General features: G+C 35.4%; 1 protein-coding gene and 1 long non-coding RNA gene across 2 annotated transcripts in view; both read left to right on the top strand.

Moving 5' to 3' along the window:
• The first annotated feature begins 7,732 nt into the window (after positions 1-7,732).
• The window catches only part of LOC144980026 (band 7 protein AGAP004871-like), a 99,890-nt gene continuing 84,338 nt past the window's right edge, over positions 7,733-23,284 (top strand). Inside the window, exons 1-2 of the mRNA XM_078927482.1 lie at positions 7,733-8,015; positions 22,828-23,284. The exon at positions 22,828-23,284 is cut by the window's right edge and continues 526 nt beyond it. Of these exons, the coding sequence (XP_078783608.1) occupies positions 23,057-23,284 (228 nt within the window). The 5' untranslated portion in view covers positions 7,733-8,015; positions 22,828-23,056. The remainder of the gene's footprint in view (positions 8,016-22,827) is intronic.
• On the top strand, positions 8,480-11,938 carry LOC144979358 (uncharacterized). Its single transcript, XR_013646673.1, has 3 exons — positions 8,480-8,617; positions 9,493-9,639; positions 10,356-11,938. It is a non-coding gene; the product is annotated as an uncharacterized LOC144979358 (long non-coding RNA).

Genomic DNA, 23,284 nt, shown 5'->3' with positions numbered 1-23,284 from the left:
TTTCTTGACAAAATTATCATTCTCATGAAGAAAACAATTCAACATCATCTTTGTCATCATCATCATCATCATCATCATCATCATCATCATCATCATCCTAACCTCTGACGGAATTATACAAAATTTTGCTGTTTCATATTCCTGTAACTGGGTGGGGATCCTGACCTCCCATAGTGGGCAGGGAGGTACATACAGTGTCTTCTATCCCCTTATATCTGTTTTCCAACATGCTTTCTGTCTTTGTCTCGGAATGAGATTACTTGGTTTTGTCCTGGCGCTGGTCGGAATCCTAGCTGGGAGGGAAACAGTCAAATGCATAGTTATTGTTTTGGGAGATGATATTTTTTTCCTTGTAAATCATCTCTCTGTTATGTATTATTATTATTTTGAATGTATAATGTAAGCATTTGAGTGTATTCCTCTATGTTGGATTTTGTGCTTGTGTCCGGATGAGACTTATAGGTGATCTCAAACTGAGTACATTGGTGGTATGCTCTTGGAATTTACATCTGATCCCTATTTGTTCCCAGTTCCCCTTTGTCTCGACTTTTTCTTGGGTGCTTTAATTGTAATTCTAGAACTTTTTACTATCCCATTTTCTTCCTTTTTACTGGCGCTGATATAACCTAAATGTGTTGCAAGCGCCATAAAACCCTTAAAAACAATAAAAACAAACATATTCCTGTAAAGTTCATATGCTGAGGCAACATTTTACACCCTGTAACTGTCTTTACTGAGATAAAATAGTTTTGCCTGCATTATTTTTTTGTGTGTTTCAGTTCATTTTTTGTTTTATTTCTTCTTTGCCGAAAATGAAACAAGATGGCAATGTGACTATCTTCTGTGTAGTGGAAGTGGGACAAAACTATTGGGATCACTCGTTATCTAGATGGACTGTGCACTTTTGTACACAAAGGGCGGTAGAATATCCTGGGTTGGGGATCACAGCATGGCATTGGAGTCTGGCCACTGTTATCATGCATTTTTTTTTTTTATCAGAGATGATATTTTTTCCTTGTAAACCATCTCTAATTTATGTCTTTGGTCATTATATGAGTTATGGATGAATCAGATCTTGTATTGTGTGTGTTAAGCGAAATGAAATGAAGATATAATTTTTCTATGAAGAACAATATTTGATAATATATATATACACACTGTTGTTCGGTTAAGATAAACTGCATTAAAATAAACTCGCGCTTAAAATAAATTATAAGGCTGGTCCCGATTTTTCTGCACTAAATCATTAGTAATTTTAAACATTTAAGATAAACTCCATCCCTGAGCTAGTCCGGTTAAGATAAACTCATCAATCTGGATTTTCACAACTGAGATTGACAGGGAATCTCTCAATCATTCCTCTTCTACTCGCCCCTCCCCCCACCTCTCACTCCATGTCCTGTTTTTACGCTCCTTATTGCGTAATATATTCACTTGCTGCAATAAAAACAACACTTTCTATACATATTCGAATGAGTAGTGTGTGCAAAGATTCACCAGAGAATGTACATTCATAAGTGTGTAAGTCCTCTGGATTCATTGAAATACACAAGTTGTCACCACATGACACACTCAAACATGCGGGTGGTTGGATGGGAGCATCACCCTTGAATCATATACCTATGATGTTCGCATGGGTGTACGATCCGATAGTGATGTCGTTTCTTCTTCTCTTTACTAGCCTATCCTGCTTCTTTGGTTTGTGATTGTATTTTTGACAGGGGATATTTTTTTTTCTGTAAATCTTCTGCCTGTTTGTTCTTGGTTATTTATAATTTAGCTTATGATATCTTTAGGTTATGATTTTGATTTACATTTGTACTATTTTTGTTAGATTGCTTGTTTTTTTGTTTCAGCGGTCTCTCATATAACCTCATTTGTGTTGGAAGAGACCTAAAGCAACAGACAAAAAAAAAACACACTCAAACACGTGAACATGAATATGTGCTATAGCCCCCCATATGGTTTGTGTCTTTGTCTATCATCCCTGCAATTCCCTCCCCATTGTGTCATCCATGCACACCCCCACAACCAGAACGAGACTGGCACTCGTCATGCAATTAGCCTAGACCATCTTGTCTAGTAATGATAGATAGCGTCTCAACTCTACAAACTTTTTTTTTATCATTTTGCCTTTCCGAGCATTTTGATCAACCAATGTATGTTGCATTTTGAAAGATAACTCTAACGACAGATAAAAGTACATATTAAAAAAGTCACTTTTAGTTTAGCCAAGCTTAACAGGAAACTGGGCCGTCTTTCTGGAGATATGTATTTATTAAAGGGGAACAAAATAGATTAAACATACATTTGTGTTGCTGAAAAGTTTTTCCTCTTGAGTTTTTGGATACGATAAACCTCAGATAAGATCAATTTTCTCTTTTGGAGTTTATATATATATATATATATATATATATATATATATATATATATATATATATATATATATATATATATATATATATATCAGATATTGTTCTTAATAGTATTAATATGTTTTCATTTTCGACAAAGATCCAAGTGAGGCTATTATCTACTTCTGTTCCCCCTTTTATCTGAGCCTGTCATATTACTTTTCATGGCACTAACACGACCTATGTCATTAAACCTCAAAAAACAAATGAAACAGCCACCATCATCATCTTTTGCCTTGCATTCCTGACTCTCACACTTTCTGGGTATAGTAGGGAATTTACTCCACATTTTATTTAGATTTCATGGGGGTAGGGGGCAGGGAGGCACTTCCTATGTCATCTATACCTCTATATATGTTTTCTAACCAGCTTTCTGTCTTTGTCTTGGAGATTACTCGGTTTTCTCCTTTCCCTGGACGGAGTCCTTGGTTGTGAGGAAAACAGTCACATGTGTATTGTAATATTTTGGGGAGATGATGATTATTTCGTTGTAAATCATCTCTCTGTTATGTATTTTTGTATTTGTGTTGTTTTGAATGTATAATGTAAGCATTTGTTCCTCTTAGTCAGATCTTGTGCTTGTGTCTGGATGGCTATCTTAGTCTTAGGTAATCTCAAACAAAGTACACTGATATCGTGCTCTTGAAATCTTCATCTGTTCCCTATTTGTACCATTTCCCTTTGTCTAACTTTTCTTGTGTGCTTTTTATTGTAATCTAAAATTTTGTTGACTATCCCATTTTCTTCCATTTCACTGGGGCTGAAATGATTTAAGTATGTTGCAAGCATAGTTAAAACCCTTAAGAACAAAAAGAACCTCCACAACATTTAGATTTATGTTAGCCTTAATAAGTGCAAATCGCATCATTTTATAATATATGAAATGTTTTTTTTTAAATATCATCATACATTATACTAAAGTGTAAATTGTGTTTTTACCATTTACCATTTTGTGGACTTGCATACAACTACGAAAATTGTGTAACGTTATGAATTTTTGGTTCTAACCTAAGAATAAAATAACGATCTTTAATCTGATAAATCATCTTGAAAAAAAAAGATCTGGTGCCAGAGCTGGTATATGTAGGAGTTAAAAGCATTGATGACTAACTGGTAATTTATAAAGGTACAGTAGTTATAATGTCTACCGTGTTTTTACCCCTGAAAAGTACGGACTTTTCCAATGTCAACAGGCGGTCTGCTGTTAATTTAAAGATTTTTTGTCTTTGTAGAAGGATACGATTTTATGATTACTTAGATAGAAAATTGAAATGGTAAAAACATACATGAGATAATCTGATAAGATTTACAAAATTTACAATATTCTATTTTATATATCTATTTGTTTAATTATTTATTTTTTTTTTTTTTTGTTATCTTTTTATCCAACTATATATATATATATATATATATATATATATATATATATATATATATATATATATATATATATATATATATATATATATATATATATATATATATTTTTTTTTTTTTTTATTTACTTGTTTATTTATGTTTGCCATGAACACAAGTTCAAGTTCTAAATGCCCTTTCAAATGTACTGTATATTTAGTTTTTGAATTCTGGCACTAATGATAAAACTAAGCCATCAGGGCACATGGTCGTACTTGTATGCCAATACTATTTACTGTACCAAAAGCGGCGTGGGCAAACTTATTGTAACAATTTAGGGAACCCGCGCTGTTGTAAGATAAACATCTGAAAAATTCACACACTCGGTGGGGTTCCTGATCTCCCATAGTGGACAGGGAGGCACTTTCTGTGTCTGTTATCCCCCTTTATCTTTTGTCCAGTATGCTTTCTGCCTTTGTCTTGGAATGAGATTACTTGGTTTTGTCCTACTCCGGCCGGATACCCTGGAAACAGTCAAATGTATAGTTAGAGTTTTGGGAGATTATATTATTTTTGTCTAGTAAATCATGTATCTGTTGTGCACTGTATTATTTTTTATTTGTTTTACATGTATATGATTTGTAAACATTTGAGTATATTCCTCTTAGTGCGGACCTGTGCTGGTGTCAAGATGGGTCATTTCATTTAGGTGATCTCAAATGAAGGACACTGATGTTCTTGGAATCTACACCTGTGTTCCCTATTTGTACCAATTCCCCTTTGTCTTACTTTATCTTAGCTGCGTTAATTGTAATTCTAGAATTTTTGACTATCCCATTTTCTTCCTTTTTACTGGCGCTGATATGACCTAAATGTGTTGCAAGCGCCGTAAAAACATTAAAAACAAAGAACCATTACTATTAATTTTTATCTATTTTTATATTAGGCGTATTTATTTTCATTATTGTGGTGGTATCCAGCGTGTCTTGGGCTTTCTTATGATTCATTTTCTATGAGTTACACCTCTAATATATACGTCTTTGATTGTTAAATTTGTATTTCTGTCGTCATTCACCACAACCTCCACGACTGCCACCGCCTTCATCATCATCATCATCATCATCATCATCATGGTTGAGAGCCCTTTCTTTATTTTCTAGCCTTCCTCCCCTTCCAATATGGGTATCCATTCGGCTACCTAAAAAACCCTACGAACCACTATGGCCTCATGGCCATCATTATCGCTATACCACCATCCCAATAATAATAATAATAATAATAATAATAATAATAATAATAATAATAATAATAATAATAATAATAATAATTCATCATCATCATCATCATCATCATCATCATCATCATCATCATCATCATCATCATCATCATCATCATCATCATCATCATCAATAATAATAATAATAATAATAATAATAATTCATCATCATCATCATCATCATCATCATCATCATCATCATCATCATCATCACCATCAATAATGATAATAATAATGATAATAATATACATCATTGTACAGATGACATAAAATAAATTATTCGCCTATGATGAATACCCAATGTTGCGTTGTGATTTCCATTTGAGTTTATCCATCAATAAGGAAGGGAGGAGTCGCTCAACCTTCCACAGGGGATGGGGAACTTTTCTTACTATATTTGCACTTGCCCGCTTTATATGTTGCTTTTTGTCTTTGATCTAGAATGAGACTACATTGTTCTGACTAGACCATGAATGGGATATTTCATGGAAAGGTTAATAGTCCTATATATATATATATATATATATATATTTTTTTTTTTTTTTTTTTTTTTTTTTTTAATTTTATTTTTTTTTAATTATTTTTTTTTTTATTTATTATTTTTTTTCCTTCTCTGGATGGGGTCTTCTGACCTCCCATGCATGGTGGGCGAGAAGTTACTTGCTGTGTCTTCTATCCCCTATTCTGTTTTCCGAGTTTCTTTCTGGCTTTTTTCTTCTTGGAATGCGATAACTTGGTTTTGTCCTTGCCCTTGACTTAGTCCTTGGTCGCGAGGGAAGCAGTCAAATGTAAAGTCATTAAAGTTTTGGAAGAGGATTTATTTTTTCCTTGTAAATCATCTCTCTGTTATGTACTGTCTAAGTTTTGAATACGTTTTGTAAACATTTGAGTGTGTTCCTCTTAGTTGGATCCTGTGCTGATGACTGGATGAGATTTAGGCGATCTCAAACTAAATACACTGATGGCATGCACTTGAAATATGTTCCATTAACTGAACCAGTCCCCTTTGTCTTACTTTTTCTTGGGTGCTTTTACTTTTACTTGTAAATCTATACTTTTTTACTATCCAAATTTCTACCGTTTTACTGGTCACTTGAGGATCTGTTGCGTCACTTGTTTGGCGAAGACGTCATCGGGTCAGCAAAGTCCATTCGGGGTGTTAACCCTTCGGCAACCCCCAGACCTGGAGGACCAGGTGACTAAAAAAAAAAAGGATTACACACCATTAGTCGCCTTTTACGACACGCTGGCTTGGCGTTGGGCTATTCTTGCACCCTCTCAGTTGAAGGACCCCGGACACCAGACGGGGGTGGAATGAAGTGGATTAGTAACGTGGAACAGGAAATGATACACAGGTGTTACAATTGCCGAAAATGAGACCACTTTAAATTTGATTTTGTCCGTGTTTGCCTTAGCTCTTTAAATGATGAGATATTCTGGATGATTTCTCTTTTCACGAGAGCCCCCACCTTCCCCACCAAGTATAAAATAAAAGATAATTTCTCATAAGTTTATTATTATTTACCTTTTGATTTTGAAACCATCTAAGCGTGCCTCTACTTTTTACTCTTTATACACAACCTCTCGGGAAAATTATTTATTCTTTTTCAGTTGTCATGTCGATGACACACAGTTTTATGTGTACCTTTCAAGGACTGCTATACTGTTATGAGGATGGTGAAGTTAGCACCAATGAAAGGAGGAAAATTTCATCATTGACCGATCAAAAGTTAATGGGTACAAAAATCCAAAAACGAAGACAGCCAAAAACCCATGGGTTTTGTTAGCTTATATTGAGGAGAAACACCCAACACCCAGTACCTATGCGTCTTTTTTATGTTTTTTTTTCCCTTTTCGCTTTATATATATATATATATATATATATATATATATATATATATATATATATATATATATATTATATATATATATACGTGTGGGTATTGCGTGCTCTATGTATAGGCCTACTCCGTGTGGAAGTTGTTTTTTTTTTTGTCCTATCTGTTAATCTGTTATTTTGTCTTTCAATGCTTGAGCTTCTCAAATTATTTTAATGTTTTGACGCTCGAGTGTTTGAATCTATATAGAAAAGATCGACAGGCCAGCCGTTTGAATAAAGAGAGTAATCAAGACTGCAAACGACGCACGATTCAATAGGCCTACTTCTGTTGACGAGAATACTATGTTGCTTGTTGCTAAGGTAAACAGTGCGAGGCACACAATGGGGAAACCTTCGTGATAATAAAGATCGATACTGCGTTTTTATGACTATGTACTCTTGACTAACTGACTTATCTTGTGTTTGAATTAAAAACTGCTTTCACGAAAATAAAAGCAACACAGAACCTCCTGGTGTAGTACAAAACATATATCAATATTTGTCCTTTACCTTTGACGCAATACCCACATAATTTGAAAAATAAACAGCTTTCTTACTAAAAAAAAAAAAGAAAGAAAAATAAACAAGCTCTTTTTGTTTGTTTGTTTTGTTTGCCGAGTCTATACCGCACAAAAAGCAATACCATAACCTGAAATGTTATTAATAAGACTTCATATGTGGTAATATTCACGGTATATTGTCCAAAGGTTTGCTATGAGGCATGAAAAAAAGGGACACGCTCAATAAAGCTTAATCGATAATCGATTTCATTTGCATTGAGTCGCCGATAAACTCATTTCAAAACGTGTGTTCTGTGTAGATTGGGCTGGTATGTGCTGAGGATATTTTTGTTAGCATCCGTCATTGTTTATATATTCACTGTGATCAATTCAAAATTTGTTCTAATATGGAATACTATTGATCAGTTCGTACTATTCTCTTCGTTTATATTTGAGCTTTGTAGAATTTTTAGTTAAGCCGAACTCTTGTTTGTAGAAACGTAGTAAAGGGTCTCATTGTAAACAAAGTTACCAACGTCTTCTGCGTGATGCGCTCAACAGCCGTCTATGCTGTTCAACCTCCTTTTTTTGTAAGTGATTTTCACCTCTTTTTAACTTATTCTTTTGACTTATAAACAATATTTTAAGTAGACATTTTATTTCCAGCTTATGTCATGAATATTTTTGTATGCTTTACTTTCGCACTTCCTTAGCCCAGTGCGCCTCTGCCTCTGAGCTTGTTGTTGTAAGTTGGGTCATCATCGTCAAGTCAAGACTTTTACTTTGAAGCAAGTTTCATCTCATTTTCAACACAAAACATAGAATTTGTGGGTGGAATGAATTTCCAATTTGGGTCAACTTTAAACCCCGAGTTCAAGTCCGTATAAGATTATAATTTAAGATTGATGTCAGACTTTTTTTTTTCGAAGTGGGTGGCCACAGCGTAATACGCAACCGTTACTGCCCCCATTCCTCGCAGCGTAGTGAGCGAAATTTTCCACCAGGTTACCGGGCGTGTCAAAGGTCACATCCGGTAAGTCAACCGTGGCGCCAACCGTGAAGCCGTGGTCGTTTTGTTCGATTGTGAATTGTGACTCTCGATTTCCGAGCATCAACAAACTTGCAGTTAACTGCAGTTAAGCAATTGCAGACTGAGACCAACACCTTTTTTACTAGCCAGGATTCTGTAAAGGTAAGAATTTGTCTTTTCTTTTATTTGAACAAGGCTAGGACAGTGTGTATTCGACCGATGGCGATATGATGATGATGTGATTATGGATAGAGATGAATGAATGTGTGTGGTCTGCATGCCAATGTGACCGTTATGGATTATTCCTTCGTTGATTTTACTTCTATTCTAATACTGTTCTAGTGTAACTGTAACAACTAGGCAGTTTTTAGTGAGCAGCAGCAGTGGAAGCCGTACCGGCGGTGACACAATTTTTAGAACTTTGGAGTGAAATGCCTCATGATCATGATAATGACGATGAATATAGATTAGATCTATCTATCTATATACAGTATTGTCCAATAATGAGAAACGATATTATCATGATTAGTACTATTACTTTTTTTTCAATTTATTTATTTATTTATTATTATTATTATTATTATTATTATTATTATTATTATTAACTTAAGCAATGACATTGGGCGGGTGGTTGGATGGGAGCATCACCCTTGAATCATATACCTATGATGTTCGCATGGGTGTACGATCCGATAGTGATGTCGTTTCTTCTTCTCTTTACTAGCCTATCCTGCTTCTTTGGTTTGTGATTGTATTTTTGACAGGGGATATTTTTTTCCTGTAAATCCTCTGCCTGTTTGTTCTTGGTTATTTATAATTTAGCTTATGATGATATCCTTAGGTTATGATTTTGATTGACATTTGTACTATTTTTGTTAGATTGCTTGTTTTTTTTGTTTCAGCGGTCTCTCATATAACCTCAATTGTGTTGGAAGAGACCTAAAGCAACAAACAAACAAAAAAAACAATGACATTGGCTTGGTATGTGCCATTTTCACTACAGAGAATTTAATTTTTTTTTTTTTTTTCATCGACAGCTAACATGAAAGAATTCAGTTGACCATACTGGTTTCCTGACAATCAAGAAAGATAGTTGGCTCAAGTGTGTTGTGGCAATCTTATCAATCAGCAAACCATCATCTTTGCCAGCAGAGCAGAGTATCTGCATGCACTTCTTGAAACTGGTTAGTAATGTTTTCAAATCTTCATAGCGCCTTTACATTTGTATTGATGATCAATACAGTACACTCGAACACGGAAATTTCGAACAAGTCGGGACCATGACCATGCCTGTTTGTTCGAGATTTCCGTGTTTTCGAATTTTCCAAATTGAGTATTTTACAGAGGATTTGAATTTGAGGGAGGTAAATGTGGGTGGTCTTGATAAAATTCATATTATTATTATAATGATAGCTCTCCGTTATTATGAACTCTGTCGAGAGTCGATAGTGAGACTATTCAATTTCCTTTTCTCAGCCAGTTCGAGACAATCAATTCGTGGGTAAAAGATTCAACATCGCAAAGGAATGTCCACTTTGTTCGAGATTTTCATTTTGCCAATACTAACGAAATAGAGGGATTGAAACTGGGAATTTTACCAACTTTGAGATTTGCATGCTCAATGTAAATTCTCGTTTTTCTAAATGAAAATGACAAAGGATTATTTGAATTGAGTTACTACTGCATTTATTAACTTAATAGAGTTTGTTGTCAAGACTTTTGTCCTGTATGTAATGCGAACGAAATTTCAACTATGTTGGTGAGAGTGATGACCATTTAAAGAAAAAATTGGTATGTCTTTGACAAATTCATTTTATGACAATGATTTTAATTATATAGCCATTTCCAAAAATTGCTACGTAATGAAATGTCTCTTTTTTATTTCCATTTTTCAAACCAGAGCAAGATCAACCCTCTTTGTGGAACTACAGAAAAAGCAGTCGCAAACATGTGGTGTTGATTTTTCCTGTATTGAGACAAAAGAAATTTTTTTTCTAGGAGTTTGCGAAAGCAAATTGCTCTTTATTTGGAGCTAGATCTATTTTCACCATTTAGCTGTTTTCTTGTTTAAAATAGATTTTATTTTGCAGTTCAAATTGATTAGATAATTCTCTCACAAGCGGCATTTTAAAAAATTGAAAAATAAGGGTAGTGCTTAAAATCATATTTTACGAAATCATATTTTGAGAATTTTTGATAATTAGTTTTTGTGATTACAATTACGATGATGAATTCGTAAGTTATAAATCATATTTGACCACAAAATTAGAGTAAGATAATATAAAAAATTTTCAGCATTTAATTTCTAAGGGAATGGGTTAGCGAATCATTTATACATTTTGTAGACAAATCAGTCTCCACAATTTTCGTGTTTTCTTGTCCTATGATGGTCATTATTTTGAAAATTTTATGGATCAGCTTATGTCAAATTAGTGCTTTCTCAAATTTCCATTGTATGTCATTTTCTGATTTTCTAACAACCATAAAAATGTCATTTTCCTTTAGATTATTTCAGATTTGTTCAGAATCTTTTTTATGATGTCTTTTGCATCATGATGGCAGCATTTTGGGGTAAATTAAAATTTAGAAGATTTTTTAATTTCAGAAATTATTTTTTTCCTGTCGACCTGCGCCACAATTACAGTCGAAATTTAAAAGATATTGTAAAGAATTTATTTTGTAGACTAATGGTAAACTCTTCCATCATGATGTAGTTATTTATGTAATAAACATTGTTTGTAAATTTGAAAGAAATTTATATGCTTGTTTTTGGTGCAACTGATCAATGTTAGAAATTTTAGGGTTTTACAACTAATCTTAGTCTATAGGGTGTCCCTGTAAAATGTAAAAAAAAAAATAATTAAAGAGTTGGTTTTTTTGGTGTTTATCTTCACATTATTAGTTTCTGAGATTAACTATAAAGCATATTTGACCACCAAATTATTTTTTTTTTAAATGAAAAATTGAGATCATTCAATATTTTTTTCTAAGCGGTATGGGTTAGCGAATCAATTATTTTTCTAATTTCTTTTCAGAACTTGATCAATTTACATTTTCTTGTTCCATATTGATTATACTTTGGTATTTTGATGGACGTTGTCTGCAAAATTAGCTTGTTTATCAAATTAAAGAAAGATTATTTTTTTTCTCAAAATTCCATTTTGCATCATTTCCTGATTTTCTGACATTCATATCTGGATTGTTTACCATCAATAGTCTTCCAATTTGGTCAGAATATTTCGTATGATGGGTTTTGCATCATGGTGGATTTGGTTTTGGGCTAGACTAAAATTTAGTGGTTTTATGAACTTTTAAATTGGATTAAATTGCCTGTCATTCTGTGCCAAATTTTCAATCGTAATCGAAGAACAATTCAATAAATAAATTTATTAAAATTTTCAAGTCTTGCTAAACCTTTACATCATGATGAAGCTATTGTCGGAGACAGTGTGTGCAAATTTGGAAGATATTCGTTGGTTTTCGATGCATCACTGTAGGAAATTGGGGGGGGGGGGGGGGGGGGGGGTGGTGGTTGGTCTGATTTTAGCCTATTGTCTGTGTCATTGAAGACATTTAAATATATTGAGCTTTTTAAATACTGTAGTGCTATTACCCACTGAGTCCCTATCATCAGTGCTGTTAGCCAATGAGTCCCTATCATCAGTGCTATTAGTCACTGAGTCCCTATCATCAGTGCTGTTAGCCATTGAGTCCCTATCATCAGTGCTATTAGTCACTGAGTCCCTATCATCAGTGCTATTAGCCATTGAGTCCCTACCACCAGTGCTGTTAGCCATTGAGTCCCTATCACCAGCCCTATCAGCCACCGAGTCCCTATCACCAGTGCTATTAGTCACTGAGTCCCTACCACCAGTGCTATTATCAACCGAGTCCCTACCATCAGTGCTATTAGCCATTGAGTCCCTACCACCAGTGCTATTACCCACTGAGTCCCTATCATCAGTGCTGTTAGCCAATGGGTCCCTATCATCAGTGCTATTAGTCACTGAGTCCCTATCATCAGTGCTGTTAGCCATTGAGTCCCTATCATCAGTGCTATTAGTCACTGAGTCCCTATCATCAGTGCTATTAGCCATTGAGTCCCTACCACCAGTGCTATTAGCCACTGAGTCCCTACCACCAGCCCTATTAGCCACTGAGTCCCTATCATCAGTGCTATTAGTCACTGAGTCCCTATCATCAGTGCTATTAGTCACTGAGTCCCTATCATCAGTGCTGTTAGCCATTGAGTCCCTACCACCAGCCCTATTAGTCACTGAGTCCCTATCATCATTGCTATTAGTCACTGAGTCCCTATCATCAGTGCTATTAGTCGCTGAGTCCCTATCATCAGTGCTATTAGCCATTGAGTCCCTACCACCAGTGCTATTAGCCACTGAGTCCCTACCACCAGCCCTATTAGTGCGGGTGGTTGGATGGGAGCATCACCCTTGAATCATATACCTATGATGTTCGCATGGGTGTACGATCCGATAGTGATGTCGTTTCTTCTTCTCTTTACTAGCCTATCCGGCTTCTTTGGTTTGTGATTGTATTTTTGACAGGGGATATTTTTTTTCCTGTAAATCCTCTGCCTGTTTGTTCTTGGTTATTTATAACTTAGCTTATGATATCTTTAGGTTATGATTTTGATTGACATTTGTACTATTTTTGTTAGATTGCTTGTTTTTTTGTTTCAGCGGTCTCTCATATAACCTCAATTGTGTTGGAAGAGACCTAAAGCAACAAACAAAAAAAAAAAAAGCCCTATTAGTCACTGAGTCCCTATCATCAGTGCTATTAGTCACTGAGTCCCTATCATCAGTGCTATTAGTCACTGAGTCCCTATCATCAGTGCTGTTAGCCATTGAGTCCCTATCATCAGTGCTGTTAGCCACTGAGTCCCTATCATCAGTGCTGTTAGCCATTGAGTCCCTATCATCAGTGCTGTTAGCCACTGAGTCCCTATCATCAGTGCTGTTAACCACTGAGTCCCTTCCACCAGCGCTATAAGCCATCGGTTCCCTGCAACCAGTGCTCAGTGCTATTATCAACCGAGTCCCTACCAACAGTGCTATTATCCACTAAGTCTCTCCCACAAATGCTTTTGTTCAGTCTCTCTCTCTCTCTCTCTCTCTCTCTCTCTCTCTCTCTCTCTCTCTCTCTCTCTCTCTCTCTCTCTCTCTCTCTCTCTCTCTCTCTCTCTCTCTTTTTCTCTCTGTGTAAAAATACAGATCTGTCCATCTATTCCTTCCTTTCCAGTCATCAAAAGTGGCCATTCATTTCCTTCACGAAGTTCCAGACACCGCACAAACACCTCTTCCCCAGCCCATTCTAATCCACATAGTTATCACATTACTACTACTACTACTACTACTACTACTACTACTACTACTACTACTACTACTACTACTACTACTACTACTACTACTACTACTGCTACTACTACTACTAGATACGATTAATATATTTCTAACAAGTATCTCTTTTATTTTACTCATTTTTCGTCTTTCTATAAACTGACCTGCTCTTAATGTTCATGTGTGAAACAGCCTAGGGAATCTACTCACAACGTATGGTACACCACCGTTTCCTTTATACTTCTATCACCCAACAGTGCAGCGCTGCATTTGTCATATTTACACCACTTGTTTGTTTTGCCGACGAAGGATTTGAGCCCCAACGGTACATTGATTCTACTTTTTCCATCCAATATCTTTCATTTTTCACCATTTCGTTTGTATTTTTACATCGTCAGATAATACAATTACAATTGGAAGTAGTACTACGTAGCATTTAAAAAAAGTTATTGTAGTAGTAGTAGTAGTAGTAGTAGTAGTAGTAGTAGTAGTAGTAGTAGTAGTAAGAGGAGGAGGAGGTTAATTGGCAGCATGCGGCGTTTGTGGGATTTAAACAATAATTTTGGACTCATAATCGAGAAACAAAACCGAGCCACAAAATACAAAAATCTGGATGCGAAACGGAAAATGGATTTATAACAGCCATCGGAAACTTCGTAACCTTTTACGCTCTACTCTACCTATCTACGCTGCAGCTACCATCTCGGCAAGTGGGTGGTAGCGTAATAAAATCTGGATGCGAAACGGAAAATGGATTTAAAACAGCCATCGGAAACTTCGTAACGTTTTACGCTCTACTTATCTACGCTGCAGCTACCATCTCGGCAAGTGGGTGGTAGCGTAATAAAATCTGGATGCGAAACGGAAAATGGATTTATAACAGTCATCGGAAACTTCGTAACGTTTTACGCTCTACCTTTCTACGCTGCAGCTACCATCTCGGCAAGTGGGTGGTAGCGTAATAAAATCTGGATGCGAAACGGAAAATGGATTTATAACAGCCATCGGAAACTTCGTAACGTTTTACGCTCTACTCTACCTATCTACACTGCAGCTACCATCTCGGCAAGTGGGTGGTAGCGTAATACGCTGCACCTACTACCGTTTCTTTCCCACAACGTAACGCGCGATGTTTACCATCCCGTGGTCACCGTCGCGTAGCACGCAGTGTCTACCAGCGGCCTTTTTTTTTCTTCTTCAATTCTGGGATGTCAGTGTCAGATGATTAAATGAAAAAAATAAAATAAAACAAAGTTCAAAGCAAAACAAAATAAAAACAAAATACTCAAACAAAACAACCCCCAAAATTATAAAGCACAACAGCAAAAAAAAACAACAAAAAAAAAAAAAACAAAAAAAAACCAAAAAAAAAACAAGCGAACTAACAAAGCAAGTGCCTGGAACAGCATCATTACGCTAAAATCGTTCCAATTTAGCAGCGTTCCAATTAGGCTGCGGCTATTCGGACTCGAGTCTAAATAATCTCCCATGGCTATTCGGACTCAAACTCCAATGCGCATGTGCAATCAAAAAGTTCTGCAGATTCAAGTATGAATATCCTAGTCTTCTGTGGCAATAAAGATGTTTTTTTATTGTTTTTTATTTTTTATATATATTTTTTTTTTAATTTCAATTTATTGTAATTTTAATTTTAATTATTGACAATTCCATAAGAATTGATGCAAATTAAAATAATAATGGTATCGTTAAGGTACTATCATCAACAAGCTGTCGAAACCCGCTATATATGGCGAGAAAGACAAAGTCATTGATCAATTGGAAGTCCATTAGAAATTAAAAAGAAACGAGTTAAAACCCTTCAAACGGAACAAAAGTCCGTCAAAGTAACTGATATATATGGAAAAGCTTTTCTAACAACTTTACACAATGTCCAAATGAAATCAGGAATTAGAGACAACGAAGTAAGGATATCAACTGAGTCAGATTGTTATGGGCAAATCAGAATTTTCTCTGAACCCCTCTTTTGCTTCCATCAGGCACACTCTTTGCCCACTGCCCGTACTGTGTCTCCCTGTGTTTGCACCCACCAATTGGAGTTGAGTCCGAATAGCCATAGGGGACTATTCAGACTTGAGTCCGAATTGCCACTTCATTCCAATTAACCTATTCCAAGATTGGCTTTCGTTATAAGAACAACCTATCAAGACAAATGCATGTCTATTGTGGTAAATATAACAGTAGCAATACTGAACATCCTTTCAGTTGTCTGTCAAAAATGTTATTCTCCATTTTTTATAACATTTAATATTATATGAGTGTATGCATAAGATAAAAGAGAAAGAGTGATCATGATCATATCTAAGACTACACATGCCTAATGAAATGTCAACACTCCTTTCTCAAGTACATGCCAAATTAATAAAAGACACATGAAACCTATTTCATTCTAAATTACAAAACATACAATTTTTATCATTGCACCATTATCCTAGATCTGGTAAATTGTTTGCTGTTCTCCAAGACGGTCAAAATAGAAGTGTGTAATATACTCTCAGATAAAAGGGAATGTGTAGCGAAAGGCTGATGCTGTTTTTTAATTAACAAACCTATTTGTTCATTTAAAGACACAGGATGATTCCATTATTGTTATTCTCAATAGCTATATCTATATTGTGTATTTCTTGAAAAGAAACAATAATTTTATAACGTTGTTGAAGGTTTGAAATTGTTCTGATTAACCAGGAGAAATTATATCTATATAGCAAAAATTCTGTCACCGACAGATCGTCCCAATCAACCAGCTGTTCCAGTAAATCAGCATTCCAATTACTAACTTCAGCTGTAATAGAACAAAAAATATACATGACATGAGCTAAAAAAAAATTGGTTGGCCTGATCATGGTACCATCATCATATATATAGGATCTATAAATCATTTTAAAATTGGCATCCATTTGTCTACTTGACAGATATGTTAAAATGTTTCTTGTATACTAGATAAAACTGTATATTGATGTTCTGTTCCTTATAAGGAAAGAAATGTTATATTTAACTTCGAAAAAAAGCTGACTTTTAATTTTTAAGCAATCCATTATATACTCATGGATATCTGGCAAATTGGATGTGAATCATTCTGTTTATAAATTTGCTAATAATTATGCATTATGGCCATGTTGCTACCAGAAACAGCTTATTATCTGATATGGGTTTGAAGCACAGATAGATTTTCCACAGATACAGCCTACATTAACTTCTTATCAGATCGCCGAGGGCCAACCAATTTAAGAAAAATGAAAGACGTTTATTTTTGATATAATGAGAGGAGACATTTTTCGAATAGAACTTGAGCTTAAGCCTTTATACAGTGCAATATCCAATAAACGTGCTCAGAGTGCTTTACAAAGGTACCCTGACCAACAGCAACAAGTAACATATAAACGAGACATGACGCCTGTTAGGCAATATTACAATTAACAACACTGTTAACGGTCAGATACTCATTTTACACCTGAGTACATTGAGAAAATATCTGTAAAGAGTCTTTTCCAAAGACTCAACTATGCGCTGAGTGAGGATCAAACCCAGGACCTACCGATCCGAAAGCAAGTGTCATACCACATGACCACTTAGCCGCACAACCAAAACCATTTAAAGAGAAAAATGTGAATTTTTATAGTGTGCTAAATCCACTGAATGTGCTCAAAGTGCTTTACAAGAGGCATGTAGCCAACCACAACACTGAACCGGTAGGACAAAGCATAAGACCCGTAAGGCGCTATTATAAATTTTTTTTCAACAGAGACAACGCAGTAAACATTTAACATTTAACACCTTAGTATGCTGAGAGAATGAAAGTAAAGAGTTTCAAAGGCTAAACTTTGCAACAAACACTGTGAGACTTGAACCACCGATCTACATGCAATGTATATCAGAAAACCACATAGCTACACAAAGAAAGAAGGATAAATAATAAATTTATGGTCTAATTAGATTCTGGGTTTTTTTTTCTCTTGATGAAAAATCTCTCTATTAACATTTTCACAATGAGCAGTAAGTAACAGTGATAAGACTCAGTCTTTATTGAAACTTAGGAGTTCCCAATAGCTCAGCTTGTAGAGCACTCACTTCGCACAAAAAGTGGCCGGGATAGATCCCAATTGAAGTAGCGATTTTTAAAAAACCCGTGTCCACCCATACATGATAGGGCAGATCTGTGTTTTATCTAGTAGAAATTACTTTTCAATTTGTCTAGCATCCTATCCAAAAGGTGGCAAGCAATTGCCATTGTCTGTTCAACACTATTTATATTTTATTTTTATAAATTGTATTTCCTATCACTCCCACGTTATTATGTAATATGATGGATGAAATTTTAAAACTATACAATTTTTTTTTTGCAAATTTACATTTACAGTCATGAGGTATGTAAACATAATAATCGGAGATGATTATCTTATCTATCATAGGTCAGGAAAAAAAAAAAAGAGCACTCAGGTAAATTTTGTTCAAGAGGGTCAACATCTCTCCCCACCCCCTTCCTTTCTCCTTTGTCAATACTCTTCAACAGTCGTAACGTCACTTCCTTCCTTATGACGCATGGTAACTTAGTAACACTGGCTCTAAACTATCGGAACAATGGCGGACGCCCGTATGAAATATTTCCCCGGCGAGCATAAAAGCTTATCTAGATGAAAAAAACCCTATAAAATTGATCATGTTTTGACTTTTACACATTCTGATGCAAGGCATATGAAAAGTTCAAGCCAGCATGAAAAATAAAAAGTAATGATTTTCTTTGTTTAGAACCAAGATGGCCGCCGTTGCCGGGCGCGTGACATCAGACTATTGAATCGTATTACCCATAAAAAAACCAAAAGCATGAATAATAATCACTAGTATATAGCACGTGTTCTCTATTTTACAATGCTTATTAAGTGTGCTGCATTTATATCTCAAAGTTCTAAATGTCCAATAGTCTTCAACAGTCGTAACATCACTTCCTTCCTAATGACGTATAGTAACTTAGTAACACTGGCTCTAAACTATCGGAACAATGGCGGACGCCGTATGAAATATTTCTCCGGCGAGCTTAAACGTGTATCCAGAGAAAAAAAAAACCCCCCATCAATTTGATCATGTTTTGACTTTTACACATTCTGATCAGAAGGCATATGAAAAGGGAATGAAAAGTTCTAGCCAGCATGAAGAATAAAAAGTAATGATTTTCTTTGTTTAGAACCAAGATGGCCGCCGTTGCCGGGCGCGTGACATCAGACTACTGAATCCAATTAAGTTACCATGCGTCATTAGGAAGGAAGTGACGTTATGACTGTTGAAGACTATTGATAAAAGTTCAAGTTGCCTACTAGGAATCCATTTTGTACTTGTATTCTTAAAACATTTGCCGCTGTTCATTGCCTGAATCGGTTTGAGCAATTTGTGCAAAAAGACTGTTAAGTAATTACTCAATTCCAAGGTTATAATTTGCTGTCACTCTTATTGATCCAGTCACTAAATACCTTCAATGTTACTTTGCTTCATTAAATGAAGTGTCACAATTACAATTATAGTTGCGGTCTTTCCATATTGTTTCAAAAACGAAAAACAAAAACAAAACAAACAAAAAAAAAACAAAAAAGGCTAACCCCCCCCCCCCCCCCCCCCAAACCAACAAAACAAAAAAACAAAACAAAACAAAAATAAATAATGACAAATAAAAACAAAAAATAAAGTAGAAAAAAAGATTTTAAAAATACCCCCCCCCCCCCCCCCCAAAAAAAAAAAAAAAAAAAAGATAAAAAAAAATGAAAACCCAGAAAACTAAACAAACCAAAACAAAAAAAACATCAAACAAGATAGACAACCAAGTCAATTTTAAAATTTTAAACTTAGTCTCAGTCTCTGCGAGGTAGCCGCCCTTATTAATAAAGAATGTAATAGCTTATTTTCCGATATCCTCTTACTGCAGGCAGGCAGCCTACAAAACGTAAGAGTCCCCTTCAGATAGCCTGAGTGCGTTGAAGTGATACTTTTTAAAACCAGTCGTTGGTATATAACGCTTAAAAACAAACAAACCCATAAGGCGTGCAATGACCTTGACCTGTAACGGTGACCATAATGTAATTTATTGATAGCTGTGGTAAGTGACAGGACTCAATTCCGTGGGAAATCCCCGCTGGACAGTCCATCGATTGTTGTAGTGTAATGTTACAACGATGTTCACATAGTCTATAGATAGTATGCGCTTGGCTAAGAAGCTCATAACATCGCCATCCGGTATAACCGACCAACACACAAAACTGTATCCATGAACGTTTATAGTCAGGTCAATACAGTTCAGTGAGCATTACTCATAAACGCGGATGGCTAAAAACAATAACAAAGACCGGAGTAACGTCATTTTCGAACTATCTATAGATAGTATGCAGATGACGTCACTCAGGCCTTTGTTATTGTTTTTGCCAGCCGCGTTTGTGAGTTGTTCTCACTAAACTGTAATAACCAGACTATAAAAGTAAAAGTTCATGGTTACACAGAGTTTGTGGGTTGGTCCGTTATACTTCCGGATGGCAATGTTGTGAACTCCTTGGCCAAGCGCATTCTATCTATTGGTGCTTGCTATGCGTTTAAGTAAAATGCTCACATCCACCCGCCATATGAACTGCACCAACATCAAAACCTTATGTAATCTTAAACATTTATAGTCTGATTGATAGATAATGGTGAGAACTAATCTCCCAAGAGGTGATCCAGAAACAATAACAAAGAGCTGAGTGATGTCATCTTTGTTCATTCGATTGCGTATATTTTCTCTTTTAATCTTAGCGACAATGCTATTACTACTACAACCACTACTACTACTACTACTACTACTACTACTACTACTACTACTACTACTACTACTACTACTACTACTACTACTACTACTACTACTACTACTACTACTACTACTACTACTACTACTACTACTACTACTACCACTACTACTACTAAAACTACTACTACTACTACTACTACTACTACTACTACTACTACTACTACTACTACTACTACTACTACTACTACTACTACTACCACCACCACCACCTAACATTTCTTACTTCGACAAAACCATCGAATTGTTTCTATGCTTACTGTACGTATTGCATCCAATAATAATATAGAGTTCTCGTATTCTTACATTTTGGAATTCCGAAAGCTCGTGCAGCGGTTGTGAGCACAATTCAGATTTTTTAAAATGCGAGAGTACAAGACATCATTTATTCTGCTCCTCATGCGATTTTGGTTTAGTTATATCTAATACTCTTCAACAGTCTTAACGTCACTTCCTTCCTAATGACGCATGGTAACTTAGTAACGATGGCGGACGTCCGTATGAAATATTTCTCCGGCGAGCATAAAAGCGTATCCAGAGAAAACAACCCCATAAATTTGATCATGTTTTGACTTTTACACATTATGATCACAAGGCATATGAAAAGTTCTCGCCAGCATGAAAAATAAAAAGTAATGATTTTCTTTGTTTGGAACCAAGATGGCCGCCGTTGCCGGGCGGCGTGACATCAGACTATTGAATCGTATTGATTCAGACCTAATCATTTGAATGAGAACATCAAACGAAAATATACACGCCAATAATATCAACTACCCGAGAAGCATGGAATCTAAAAGTGAATCAATCCTAAACAATATTATACAAAAATGAACAGAAATTTAAATAAATGGAAAAGTGTACGTATACTAGGCAATTTGATCAACGAAAATGCAGACATCAGAAAACGAAAGCAGCTGGCCACCAATGCATTCAAACAACTCAAAAATTTATGGAATAGAAATTACATAATCAGTGAGAATAAACGAATACAGATTTACGAGGCACTGATTATTCCGATATTGACATATAATTGTGGAACATAGGGCCTCGCAAAAAAAAAAAGAACCTAGAAAGTCTCGATTTATGCCACCGCAAACAATTACGTCGCGTAATCGGAATCTATTGGCCAGATACAATTCCAAATACTGACCTCTATGAAAAAACAGGGTCCAACGCCTGTGTACCATAATAAAAGAATAGCAACGGAAGCTATTTGGTCACATCTTACGTCGAGAAGACAACATCCCCGCCCAAACTGCAATTACAGAATATTCCCTTCATGGCAATAAATATGTAGGGAGACCACCAACATCAATAGTAACTACCCCGAACCGGGATCTCTCTACATACCAGAAATTTATGGATTCAGATGAGGCCGAATTAATCCCCGAAGAACTAAGAAATAATAAGTGCCCTCCGTACTAAAGTCACAACAAGATCTTGACAGCCTAAAAACTCTGGCCCAGGACCGTGACAAATGGAAACAATTAACAACATGGATGGAGAGATGGAGAGAGCAGCTATACTCATCGCCTATGACTGGATCACACAATTCCTGCGAGGCTTACTACTACTACTACTACTACTACTACTACTACTACTACTACTACTACTACTACTACTACTACTACTACTACTACTACTACTGCTACTACTACTATTACTACTACTACTACTACTACTACTACTACTACTACTACTACTACTACTACTACTACTACTACTATTTTAAAAAAAAGAAGAAAATATCTTAATAATACCCCTTGTCCATCTTATTTTAGTTCATTTTACAGTTTGACAGTTAAATGTCATAAATTGCTTTTGATAAAATAACATCATTACGCATTACTATTAATTTTAATTTTTTTTTTAATCGGTGTAACCTAACAATAATTGCCTCCTGAGACAATAAAGATTATTATTATTATTATTATTATTATTATTATTATTATTATTATTATTATTATTATTATTATTATTATTATTATTATTATTATTATTATTATTATTATCATTATTATTATTATTATTATTATTATTATTATTATTATTATTATTAATTATTATTATTATTATTATTATTATTATTATTATTATTATCGCCCCGCTGTCATATTATAATATGATTGCTCCTGCTTTCTCTAGATATGTACTCATGTGACTGTATTGTGTTTCAGATAAAATGTAGATCTTGTCGTCATATTGCTGATAGATGATCACACCCATCAACGCTATTGATTTCTCCTTTTTTGTTTGTTTAATCGATCGTCACAAAGATCTAAAGGATTCTTAAAATGACACGTTCTACAATGACAAAGCGGAAAGAAAGATAGCGTTTGAAAAGCAGCGGCGCCATTAACAAAAGCAACAACCACAACAGCATTGACACATTAATAAAATTGAATCATGTCAAATCGAGTATCACCCGCCCCAGCTTCTTCGCCGCTTCCCCCGGTGGATTCCCCTATCCCAGATGAATCTTCATTTGGTCCACCCCCGCCTGCACCCCCGTTGCCCAAATCCCCACCCCCTTTGTCAGAAGGCAGTATCGAGGATAGAGGTTATACCCCAATTCATGACAATTCTAACTTAGAGACAGAGGACATTGAGCAGGCCGTTTACCACTCACCGAGT

The sequence above is a fragment of the Berghia stephanieae genome, chromosome 9, assembly GCF_034508935.2.
Source record: "Berghia stephanieae isolate SIO BIC M18660-M18661 chromosome 9, UCSD_Bste_1.3, whole genome shotgun sequence".
Taxonomy (NCBI): domain Eukaryota; kingdom Metazoa; phylum Mollusca; class Gastropoda; order Nudibranchia; family Aeolidiidae; genus Berghia; species Berghia stephanieae.
This window is presented reverse-complemented; position numbering and strand designations above follow the sequence as displayed.